The sequence below is a fragment of the Aspergillus chevalieri genome, chromosome 5, assembly GCF_016861735.1.
Source record: "Aspergillus chevalieri M1 DNA, chromosome 5, nearly complete sequence".
Taxonomy (NCBI): Eukaryota; Fungi; Ascomycota; class Eurotiomycetes; order Eurotiales; family Aspergillaceae; genus Aspergillus; species Aspergillus chevalieri.
In genome coordinates, this window is record NC_057366.1 from 1,779,259 (window position 1) to 1,791,432 (window position 12,174).

At 50.2% G+C, this 12,174-nt stretch overlaps 5 protein-coding genes across 5 annotated transcripts; 3 read left to right on the forward strand and 2 right to left on the reverse strand.

The window, feature by feature from the left end:
- Positions 1 to 541: 541 nt before the first annotated feature.
- ACHE_50623A (uncharacterized protein) lies at positions 542 to 745 on the reverse strand (the record flags this gene model as incomplete). The annotated part of the gene is made up of 1 exon (XM_043280360.1): positions 542 to 745. The coding sequence occupies one exon, from the start codon at positions 743 to 745 to the stop codon at positions 542 to 544; it is 204 nt and encodes a 67-aa protein (XP_043137947.1).
- Positions 746 to 2,594: 1,849 nt separating this feature from the next.
- On the reverse strand, positions 2,595 to 7,709 carry ACHE_50624A (putative ABC bile acid transporter; the record flags this gene model as incomplete). The annotated part of the gene is made up of 2 exons (XM_043280361.1): positions 2,595 to 7,584; positions 7,645 to 7,709. The coding sequence occupies 2 exons, from the start codon at positions 7,707 to 7,709 to the stop codon at positions 2,595 to 2,597; spliced, it is 5,055 nt and encodes a 1,684-aa protein (XP_043137948.1).
- Positions 7,710 to 8,484: 775 nt separating this feature from the next.
- ACHE_50625S (putative ubiquitin conjugating enzyme (UbcC)) lies at positions 8,485 to 9,259 on the forward strand (the record flags this gene model as incomplete). The annotated part of the gene is made up of 3 exons (XM_043280362.1): positions 8,485 to 8,550; positions 8,610 to 8,736; positions 8,796 to 9,259. The coding sequence occupies 3 exons, from the start codon at positions 8,485 to 8,487 to the stop codon at positions 9,257 to 9,259; spliced, it is 657 nt and encodes a 218-aa protein (XP_043137949.1).
- Positions 9,260 to 10,275: 1,016 nt separating this feature from the next.
- ACHE_50626S (uncharacterized protein) lies at positions 10,276 to 10,683 on the forward strand (the record flags this gene model as incomplete). The annotated part of the gene is made up of 1 exon (XM_043280363.1): positions 10,276 to 10,683. The coding sequence occupies one exon, from the start codon at positions 10,276 to 10,278 to the stop codon at positions 10,681 to 10,683; it is 408 nt and encodes a 135-aa protein (XP_043137950.1).
- Positions 10,684 to 10,872: 189 nt separating this feature from the next.
- On the forward strand, positions 10,873 to 11,205 carry ACHE_50627S (uncharacterized protein; the record flags this gene model as incomplete). Its single annotated transcript, XM_043280365.1, has 1 exon — positions 10,873 to 11,205. One exon carries the CDS (start codon positions 10,873 to 10,875, stop codon positions 11,203 to 11,205), a length of 333 nt encoding a protein of 110 aa, XP_043137951.1.
- Positions 11,206 to 12,174: the final 969 nt, after the last annotated feature.

Here is a 12,174-nt window from a genome sequence, read left to right on the forward strand (position 1 = left end):
GAGAGATAATATACAAGGAGCAGTTCAAGAGATCAAAGGAAATGAGGTGAAGTATAAAGTAGAGGATGAAGTATGAAGAAGGGCGGGAAGATAAAAGACATGTTCGTCAAAGGACTCAAGCTGGAGTGAATAAGCACAAAAGTCCTGGAATAAACTTTCCTTGCCGTCTATACAAACTGCTATTACCTATTAGTACAAAATACACTAATGCAAATATCGAACTCGACAGCTCACATTTACCGCGGAGTAGGGCTACTTCTTTGTCTACAATGAGACACATACAAACGAGACTCAATCATCCGTACCAACATTAATATATCCAGTCAGATAAAGCAGAGACACATAGAAATAGAAAGCAGACATTCATAAAAGGAAGACAAGACACCAGGGAAGGCGACACCAGTCAATAAGTCAATTCAGCCAGCCAGTCTTTCAACCAGTGTTCCTTCTTTTCAATCGCCACGTATCTACCATCCCATTAGTCACAATCCAGATTTCAACACCATTACACTCACCTTCATTTCGCAGTGTGTATAGCTTCTTAGACGCCAATGCCGACACCGGCACCGGCACCACCACCAACGCCACCACCAACGCTAGCATCGAGATCAACACCGCCGCTGACACCACCGCCAACGCCGGCACCCGCGCCGGCAGCAGCGGCGGGGGCCGAACCGACGATCAGGGTGGGAGCGGCCATGGCGGAGATGGCAAAGAGGACGGTGGAAAGGACGGTGAACTGCATTCTATAGCGATAGCGGTTAGTATGCGAGCTTGCTAGTATGATAGCAGAGGTAGGGTCGTACTTGATGAGGAATGAATGCGTTAATACTAAGTATGTAGTAGTAAAGAGTGTTTAACGAGAGGCGTAGGGAGAACGAATGTGTTTGGAACGAGTGACTTGTTCATGAGGATGGTAGACAAAAACGGTGGTCACAATCGACCCTTTTATACTCCATCCATGGGCTCAAAACCTAGGAACTATCAAGAAAATAAAAGATTGAAATGACTAACTCGGTTCAACATCGGATGCCATTTATTTTGGCACCCCGAGTTCCACGCTGAGGCGGATCGTTGAGCACCTGAAAATAGTTTTTCAGAAAATGTGCAAGCAGGCGTTCGGGATTTAGATCCGAATATGGAGAATGGTATATTAAAAATTATTAGAATTAATATAGAGCGGCTCGTTTTTGAGAACAGTTAGTGGTTTGAGCTTGAAACGAGGTCCCCGGAGTAGGCTAATCGAGACCTAAAAATGGGAACGAACCGGGGTGCGAGACGTTTCGAAACAGGCCAAGGGTTAACTCAATTATCAGATGGGTTTTTCCATGGATAATTGACCTTAATAGATGAGTCGTCATCTGATTTCGTGGTTGGATTATTTTCGAGATGCTCATATTTGCGCGGCGATATGTACACTATAGCCTCACATGTAGTTATAGTTATGCTGGGAGTTCTGAATCCTTTCAGCCAATGAAAGCCGGACATTGACAGTATATTTTTGCCGGGCTTTTTGCTGTAGCTTGTGCTGTTTGCTGTTCCTGCATGATAAAATCATTCATGTCATATACAAGCACATGACTATCACCTACGAACCGGACTGCTAAACCACAACCAAATCCCAACCCCCGTAATCTCACTAACATTCCCTAAAGTCCAAACCACACCTCCAATCCAGCTCTAGGATTCACCGCACCCACAACCACCGGCCCAAAAACCAACCCTCCCCCAAACACTTGATAACCCAAAGGCTGCGCATACGCACCCGTCGACCCGAATACTCCAGGAACGTCGTTCTCCATACCTTCAACCACGTACGAGATCTGTACCATTAGCGATGAAGGACGGTTTGCATTGCTATACTAATGAGGATGCATAGGAGGGTTTTATCGTAAAGACTGTCGTCGGTGATGGTTCGTCGGGCGATCAGGAAGCGTGATGCGAGGAATCCGGTGGAGAGCCGTGGACCTAAACGGTTTATTAGGGAACCGATTAAGGGAGCCGGGGTGGAGCGGGTGGGAGAAGGATTAGACCGGCGAGGTGCATATCCGGTTGAATCACGCTTGGACAAAGAGGTATTCGTAAAAGTGGCCACACTAACCACGGCTATAGCAAACGTTTCTGTTCCTTGCACCTTCGAGATATATTCGCTGAAGTCGGCCGGATGCATCGCGGCTCCTTGGGTCTACTAGAGGAATGCCCTCTAAGAAGCTAAAATTGGAATACAACCTGGGAGACATTATAAGCCGTCATTGGCTTAGCGAGTATGCAATTGTTTCTTGCTATCAAGGTGTACTGCCAGGATTCATCATGAGCCATTATGAGTCATTTCTCGAACACTGAAAAAAGAAGAATGTAATTAGAGATGGATAATGGAGGAATACACTAACCTGTTGTGAGTTGATATCAGTGTCTAGAACCGGAAACTAATGACACAAGGAATTCACAGCATTTCTAGCATAAAGATATACACATGAACATCTGAAATAATAACATCAATTTTTTTATACCTCGCATAAACCACAAATAAGGAATTACTACTAAGAATAACAAATCAGAACCAGTCAGTTAAGATGAATCCTTGGCAAAAGCCATCAAGAATCATCAACGAGCCGCTTCTGCTCCCACGCCCTCTTCGCGCCCTCCACCAAACTGTCCATATTCCCACTGTTTTGACACATACTCTGGAAGAGTCCGTCTTCCTTGGTGATGAGTGTCCACGGGTGGTCGTATTCGATCACTTTTCCGTGATCCAGTACCAGGACCTTGTCGTAGTCAATGATAGTCTGGAGTCTGTGCGCGATCGTGATTATGGTGCTGTTTCGCAGCTCGCGGAGAGTTTCCTGGATCTTGGCATCGGTGTTGTAATCAATCGACGCCGTCGCCTCGTCCATCATGAGAACGCGAGAGTTTTTGAGGAGCGCACGGGCCAGGCAGAGGAGCTGGCGCTGCCCTTGTGACAGGTTGGAACCGGACTCTGACACCGGACTCTCCAGATTGTAGAAGATGTTCTTGTTCTCGGCTGTACCGGTTTCCTGTGGGCCGTTGGAAGGCGCCACGGTGGAAGAAGCGGTGCTGGCGGTTTGCGTGGTCAACGGGGTCACGGAACCAGACGTGCCGGAGCCAATCAGGTGAACACGACGGAGCGCCGTAAAGACCTGCTCATCAGTGAACAGACCGAACGGGTCGAGGTTGCTCCGGATGGTTCCAGTGAAAAGGGTCGGGTCTTGTGGGACGATGGTGATAGCCTCACGCAGGTCTCGCAAGCCAATAGCACCAGTGTCCACGCCGTCAATAGTAATCCGTCCCTTCTCCGCCTCGAGACCGCGGAAGAGTGCCAATGCCAGAGAGCTCTTTCCAGCTCCGGTGCGACCCACAATGCCGACCTTCTCACCCGGTCGCACTGAGAACGACACCTCACGCAAAACGGGTTCGAGATCAGGGCGATACCGCGTTGTGTACTCAGAGAATTCAACAGCACCCTTGTTCGGCCAGTCCATCGGAGGTCTCGACTCGGCAATGATCGCATCCGCTTCTTGGTCAACGTCAAGATACTCCTTAACTCGCTCGACCGAGTTCATGCTCTGCTGCACCTCAGAGTACAGACGGACGAGCCACAGCACATTTTCAGTAAAGGTGACTGCATATGTCAACGACAAACCAGCCGCACCAGCGTCAATCTTTCCGGTATTAATAAGGACAAAGGCAGCGGAGAAGAACGAAACCAAAGCACCCGCAATGTCCACGCGCAGCGCCAGCCATCTGTTACTCGCCCAGAGGTAAATATGAGGGCGGTTGTAGGAGTTGATGCGGCGGTGGTTGTCGACAATGAAGCGTGGCCCATCACCATAAGCACGGATGGTAACAATGCCGTTCAAAGTTTCGCCAAACTGCTGGTACAGAGGGCTCCGCTGAACCGACTCGAGTCGCTTGAGATCACGAGACGAGTTCAAGTACACGGCACCCAGGGCGACATAGAGCATAGTCACGAAAATACCGGCGATTAGAAAGCCGGGCGTGATCACGGAAATCAGAACCACAATCATCACCACAGCTGCAAGACAGTGTGCCATACCGATTGCCACGGGAGCCACTTCCTGATCGACAGCTTCGACATCCTTGGAGAATCGATTCATGAGCTGGCCTAAGGGCGTGGAGTCGAAAAAACGGAACTTGGCATGCATGACAGCCTTCAAGAGGCGTTTGTGGATCTTGGACGACGCATTCAGGGAGCCCCAGAAGAGGATCGCTTCTCTGACTAGGGCGATAGCCAGGTAGCCAAAACCGAGCAGAAGATAGATTCCGAGATAGTAAGAAACGTTGACTTCATTCGCGCCCTGCACGCCAACAGATTGCTCGCCAAGATGAGGAACACGCGTGATTGTCGTTCGAGGAACGCTCCCAGCATTGAAAGATGGCATCTTAAGGTCGGTCATGGCCGCCAAACGACCTGCGTCATCATTCGGAGTGGAATCTTCATTCTGGTAAGCGTTTGCCCACTCCCGGATCCAGAGGTTAGTCGACACAGATCCAAATTGCTCCAGACAGAAAACCAGCAAGGCAGCAATCCAGAAGTACCAGGGTCCCATCGCGCGAAGGTACATGACAATGGTCGTCCATTTGACACTGCCGACGGCTTTCCTTTCAACAAGGTTGGACTTGGCATCTCCGCCTTGACCCTTATCACCCTGACCAGTGGCATTGCCATTGGCCGTACCATTGGCAGCTGGTGGCTCCTCCTCTCGGTGTCGTTCCAAATCCGAAGGCACGCGGGAAATACGTTGGGAACCGGACCGGGAGGTCGGTCGCGACTTGAGCATCTCTTCACCTAGAGCGCCCGACGCTGCAACCTTATCCGGATGGCCTTGGGACGCGATCTTGCCGTTCTCCAGTACAACGACATGCGATGCTTGCGGGACGGTCAAAGCGACGTTGTGCGTTACCAGAATACATGTGCGTTGCATCATCAACGGACCCGTCAGTGCTTCGCTGAAGATGTGCTTGGCGGTGTGCGAGTCGACGGCACTGAGACAATCGTCCAATAAGAGATGACGGGCTCGGCTGTAGATGGCACGCGCCAAGGAAATTCGCTGCTTCTGGCCTCCAGAAAGACTAATACCCTTTTCTCCAACCAAGGTCTGATCACCCGCATCAAGGATGGCCAGGTCGCGCTCTAACGCACAAGCCTTGATAACCGCATTGTAGCGGCGCTGATCCCATGGCGAAGCAAAAACGATGTTACCCTTGACCGTATCGTTGACCAACCACGCCTCTTGCGCGCAATAAGCCACACTCTCGATGAGTCCAGTTTGCGGGTTGACGGGGAGCTCAGTTCGGTTGGCTGATCCGCCGGGCAAATAGATGGTGCCGTCCACGAGGTTCATCTCACCCAGAAGGGCCATAAGCAAGGACGTCTTACCGGAACCAGTAGCACCTGCGATGATATTGAGTTTCCCAACGTGGAAATCGATGTCCACATTGATCAAGCGGAATGCGTCCGTGTCATTGGCGACGTCACCTTGCGTGCGTCCGTTGGAAGAGGCCCAAGAGCAGGTCGCCTTCTCCATGGCAATCTTCGGTTGTTCCCCAGTGACGTTGGTATCGTGAAGCTGAGTAAACTTTTCTGTTTCCTCCTCGTTTAAGTAGTCGTCCACACGATCCAGAGAGACCTTGGACTCTTGGACGTGAGCGACCATATCGGCCAACTGATCTAGCGGCACGCGGAGCAAAGAGAACATTGACAAAGCCGGGAAAGCAATCGAGGGGGTCAAGCGCTTGTGCTCGACAGCCGTGTAGAGCAGGAACGACGTGAACGTGATGAGGATTGGCGTTCCATACCAAACAGTAGCCGCAGTTGACCAAATGATGTAGCGGAAACGGAGGGCCTTGAGCTCTGCGCGACGCTTCTCGTCCACGATATCCTGGAATCGTTGCTCCCAGGCGAAGTATTTGATAATGCGGATGTTTTGAAGGATCTCATTGGTCGCATGAATACGAGCATCAGTGCCAGCGAGAATCTGCTTCTGCACTTTGGTGAATTGCTTGGCGATCAACAGGTTGACTGGTAGCATGAGGACCATAAGCGCAATTCCGGCGAAGGAGCTAAAGCCCATGATCTGGTAGAGCAGAGTGACGGCAATGATGACCTGAACCGGCACACTGGCCCACAGGAAGTGTAGATAAGCACCCACTTCACTGACCTTGAAGGAGTCGATGGCCATCAGGTTAATGATAGTTCCAACGTTAGCCACCTGGTCCGGCTTGTTTTCCTTGTCATCATCCTTGTTGGTGGAGGCGGTTTCGGCGTCGGCGGTGCCGTTAGACTGCTGCTGCTGCTGCTGCTGCTGCTTCTTACGGCCGAAAGAGAAGAATTTGCTCTTCTTCTTATCACTCTTGGCTGGCTCCTGGGGTTTCTTTTGGGCCGAATCTGTGGACGCGCCCGCTTTGCGCCTCAGCGCTTTGGCGTAGATTTCACCAATGATGATCGCACGCAATTTCAATCCTAGTTTACGACCAATCCAGAGAGCCTGTCCATCGGCAATTCCCTGGATGGAGCTCGAGCAGAACAGCAGAATAGCAAAGAGCCAGGCAGCGTTTGGCGTGGTGGACCGAGGGTCTTCGACATACTGCAAGATAGCGCGGAGGAGCACCGTTGGCAAAAATGTGAAGAGGTTTGAGAACACGGTCCACGCGCCCTGGAGCAATAACGTACCGTAAAAATAGCGACCAAGTCTCCACATCAACTTGCCCTTGGGCTGCTTATGACGGAAATCTTCCAGGACAGCCGCGGCCTTCTGCGACGTGGTCAGGTTCCAGATATCGTCGAGCTCCAAAGGCTGGCGGTAACCCTTGTAAATCAGGGGGCTCAGCCACGAGAAGGTGGCCAATGAGAACAAGCTGGCCATCGGGTGTCTCGGGGGTTCCAGACCATCTTCACGCGGGACCCAAACCGGCTTATTTCCTCGACGAGACAGCAGCGTGACGCACAGCAGAACTGAAGACAACGCGAACTCGACCACATTGAACGTCTGGGCTCGTTTCGACATGGGATGGATAATGGCCGATCGGAACACCAGGACGGTGAAAACCCACTGCAAGCCATATAGAACGGCGGTATGGTTCCATATTCTAGGCAGGGAGTCGAGGTCCAGAGTCGACAAGACCAGTCGGACCAGCACAAGGAACAGAATGTATCCCCAAGAGACCAATTTTCCGATCGCAGGGAGCGAACCATGACGACCCCAGCCATCCGTAGACAGCACGACGACGAAGAGAATGGCCTGAGCCACCAGAGCCACAATTTCGAACACAATCAGCGCGATCTGACCACGGGGACGATCAATTTCCACCGACAGCTGTTCATCCTGGGTCGCCTTGGAGAGTATGGGATCCGACTCGTCGGGGTTCTCGTTCTCCACGGCTTGTACAACCTGGCCGTTGGGACTATCGTCATCCACCGCATCGTTGGGTAAAATCTTGTAAGCCGCACGTTGATGGGACACGACCAGTTGGTAGGCGAGACGAAGGAGGATCAGTAGGAGAGAAAGTCCGCAGGCAGTTAATGGTAAAATGAATTGAAGATAGCTATTGCTGCTGTTAGTACGGAGTAGCGACACTCAGGTCCTCCAGGTGGGTTCAACATACTTGCGCTGGAAACAGCGAGAAACATCATCAATGGCCCAAACCGGGCCATGACATTGTAAGGTCATTGCAGACTCAAACAGAATATGGCTCTCATTCGGATTAGACAGAAAGGAATTAATAGGTGTAGTGGTAGCGTCGCGGTTCTTATCGGCGGAGAAAGATTGTCATGGCAATCCTGGCGACTGGAACAAGCCGGAAGGGCGCCGGTTGGCGGATTTCAGGTAGGGAATGAAGGAGGCAAGTCTAAGGAGAGCTGAAGGAGAGGGGAAGTAGAAAAAGAAAAGAGAAGAATAGGTGTGAAGAGGTGAAAAGCTGAGAGGGAGAAAGTCACCGCCTGGAAAAACGCCAAAAGAGGAAAAGAAGAGGCTGTCGTCCTAACGGAAAAGCTATGACACCATAACACTACTACTACGGAGTACGCTACGGAGTACCACTAGACTGGCATGGAAATCCGATCTTCGCCGTTATTTAATTAAACGAGTCAGAATATCCGGTCATACTATACTAGAATGTCGCAAACAGCATCCCTGATACGCTTATCGGGCACTCTATGAGGAATAGCTGCAATATCTAGCACTACTATAACTGCTTTAACCATTGGATGCCATTGTATAAAAATCTGCCCCATTGCCACGATCGGCCATTCCTACTCAAAGGGGAAAGGCTGACTGATTCCCTTCGTTATCGTTATCGGCCACCACCACCATTACCACCACTCTACCTCTGCCATTACTGCCACCACCACCACCTACTCTCTTCTCCTTCTATTCTCTTTCCGCCACCATCGCGAGGGTAGTTCAGTTTAGATTCTCTGTTACACAGAGCAGAGCAGGGCATATCATGGCGGAGCGCATCTTGATGAACGAATACAAATCCCTGGCGCAGGAAGACTGGGTCAACATCGATGTATGTTTATATACAGCACCCTGGTACTCTGTACCTATACTAGATCCTAACTCTGCCAGCTTCAAAATGAAGACATGCTCAATTGGAAAATCGGCCTGATCGTTCTCAATCCCGAATCAATGTATTACGGCGGTTACTTCACGGCTACTATGAAGTTTCCCAGCAACTACCCCTATTCCCCGCCTGGTACGCTCGCTCTTACTCTATCCTCCTCTCTCATGTCTTTGCTAACGATGGCACAATAGAATTCCGCTTCCTCCGCCCCCTCTGCCATCCCAATATTTACTCCAACGGCAAGCTCTGCATCTCCATTCTCCACCCGCCCGGCGAAGACGAAATGTCCGGTGAACTCGCCTCTGAACGATGGTCCCCCGCTCAACGTGTCGAATCCGTATTAATATCCATCCTGTCCTTGCTCGATGACGCAGAAGTATCCTCTCCTGCCAATGTCGATGCTGGCGTCCTACTCCGCAAAGAACCCGAAAAATACAAAGCGATTGTCCGCCGCCAGGTTGAAGAGTCAAAGAAGGATATTCCGGAGGGTTTTGTGATGCCTACACATGAATCTACTATGCGAAAGAATTCCGTGGACAAAGTGGACGATGAGGACTTCTGGGCCGATAGTGATGCGGACGACGACGTGTTTGGGGGGAGTGACTCAGATGAGGACCTTGATCTCGACGGGCAGGAAACGAGTGATGATGAGTGATTTCTTTTCTATATTTTATATTCTCCTGTCATTTTTTACGTTTGGCATCTTGGTGGTTATCTGGTGGGTGAGTTTGTTAATTTCCAGCATAGCGCGGGCGCACACGGAGCTTAGGCTACAATATACATATTCTGATCTGTTCAAAGCTTTCTATCTGGATTACATTAGTTTACAATGGAACCAATACATGTTGCATGCCTTGCCATACTGCATCTCATGTTGATGTGCTTGAGAACATCCAATCGCAATAGCATCATTGATATTCTTACACGAACCGCCGATATCACGAACACAAAACGAAAGTCAATCGCAAAAGTACGAATCCTTTAAGCTGCCCAAAAATGTGATGTCCTCGCAGCTACGTCGTATATAAGGTGTCGCGCTCAATTCTTTTCGTACCCCGACAACAGCCAGCAATAAAAAGCACACTCTACTGTTCATATCCAGGACAAGCCGGAACAAATCGCATCACGATGGGCCTCTCCACAAGTAAAGAAGCACCACTGACAGTGCCCACAGTATACAATTATACCACTTTACCGGTCTCTAGCCCTTGGCTGCATTCTGAAATTCGAGGGCGTCTTGGACGCGGAGCGGCTGCGTCACGTATTGCAGCGATTACTCGAACTCGGGGAGTAGAGGAAATTCGGAGCAAAGTTGCGGTTGAGGAGTATATGTTCAATGCTGACCATTTTAAGCCTTTTCATAACGCACCTCGCAGGACAGAAAATTGGAATACCACGTCCCGGAACGGTATGATGCGAAACGCCCAAGGTTCACATACAGTCGTCGAGCACGAGATGAATATCGAATCTCATCACGAAGCCTATGCATTGCCTACCCGGGGGACGAAGCCGAGCGTCTGTACATACATCATTGAAGCGATTCGACACGCTCTTGGGCGATAACGATGCGCCGAGTATACTCGACGACTGGATCTACTCTGACCGTCCGGCGCTGGATATCTACATTATCGCAAGCGCGACTCTGGAAGGGTGACATGATTGCATGTTTACATGGATGGAACAGCACTCAAAGACCTGTTCAATGGGTGGACGACAGTGCTGCACAGCCGCGAAGACCAAGTTCCCCCGTTCCATGGGTTTAGTGAGGATCCTGCAGCGGCTCTTGGGGTAAATTCGAAGCCGGAAAAGTGGGTTTGCTGGGGTAATGTGGTAAGGGGGATCGGAAGAATGGTGTTCATTCTCAGGACGCTGATTGCGAGATTGTGGATACCGACGTCGGATGTTCGCATTGTTTGCGTACCAGGCTGGTTCGTGTCCCAATTGCGCGAGAAGGCTATGAACGAATTGACCGTGTCCGGTTCCGTGTCCGCAAGTCGCGACGGCAAGGAAGAAAAGTCGTTCATCAGCGAAGGCGACATCCTCCTGGCCTGGAAAGCCAGAACATCAATCGCGCCATAAAACCATCCCCCCCCCACAAACGAATATCCATCCTCAACGCATTGAACATCCGCCCCATCGTCTCAGACATCTTCCCTACGAACGCAGCGTACATGGGTTAACGCGATACTGCTTGCTTTTACTTATCTCCCATTTGACTCCATCGACCACAACCCTCTAAGCACCACGGCTAGCCAAATCCGCCAATCAATGGTTACTCAGCGCACAAGAGAACAAATCGAAGCCTTCGCCGCCGTCGAAGGACGGTCGTTCCAGCAAACCGGCCAACCGCCCATCGTAGGATCACCGAATATGCTAAACTTCGTATGCAGCAACTGGCACCAATCGCGGTACTTCGATGTGGACTTCTCGCCCGCTATTGTGAAGCACGGTCTTCCTGAGGGGAAGAGGGTCAGTCTGGTTGGGAAACCGGCATTGGTTGTCCGGGGACTGCCGGAGATTCAGATGCCCGTGGCGAGCATTACGTATATTATGGGAAAGGATGCGAAGGGGGATTGGTGGATGGTGTGGCAATTGCAGTAGAGGGTTTGAAGGGGTGTGCAGAGACAGTCTGATGAGGGACTCTTAGAACCCTAGGTTGATACGTAGATTATCGGTTAGTTGAACTCATGGTGATAATTGTTGGCGATGTGGCTCTCTGAAAAAGTGTTTATACTTTTGGATCCTCGTGTTTCAGTGTATTTAATATTTGAACTTGGTCTGCTCGTGCTGGTTCTGAAACCAAACATACCCAAATATATTGGGTTGCCTTCGTATAGACGGAGGTCATGAAGCCAATTAAATTGTTGAATGGTTGTAACAAGCTCCACAGCAACAATTCATATCATAGTAGAACCAATCCGAATTGCGTCAAGTCACTCGCGGATTCATATTACAAGTGAAATAACGAAACAATCCTCAAAATAAGTCTTAAGCAGATGTTTTCTCAACTTCCTCGGTCTCGTGTATAACATGTGCATCTAGACCAGCAGGCCTATCGACCTTTTCCCAACAAACACCAATCTCAACGAGGTGTGCATCTTCTGCGGTTGAACAGTCGCTAAATTTATACTGTCGGTATTCGCAATCCATGTATCCGGTCCCTGTGTGGACCATTAGGAAAGGTACACTTCGTGGCATTGCTTCGAGACTTACCGCGGGTTCTATCATATCCTGTCCAGTCTTCGGTCAGATAGTGTAAAAAAGCCCCATGTGAGACCAGAATGATGCTCTTTTCATGCCGTTTCCAGAGCCAGCTTCGCAGTGCTGCGGCTCGTCTGCAAACTGCATTTAGAGTAGGGGCGTAGATTCCTGCCTACACATTTTCAATTTAGCGATAAATGAAAAAAAGGTAGAGAGAGTGGTCCATACCTTGTTCTAATCCTCGTCAACCAAGGTTAAATCCAAATCATCGAACTTAAAAGCAGGAGTCCCTCGAGTGATCAGGCCGGGTGCATCTCTCACAAGACTGCCCCGATCAACCCCAAGATTGCAAGTGAGATGACTGATTTC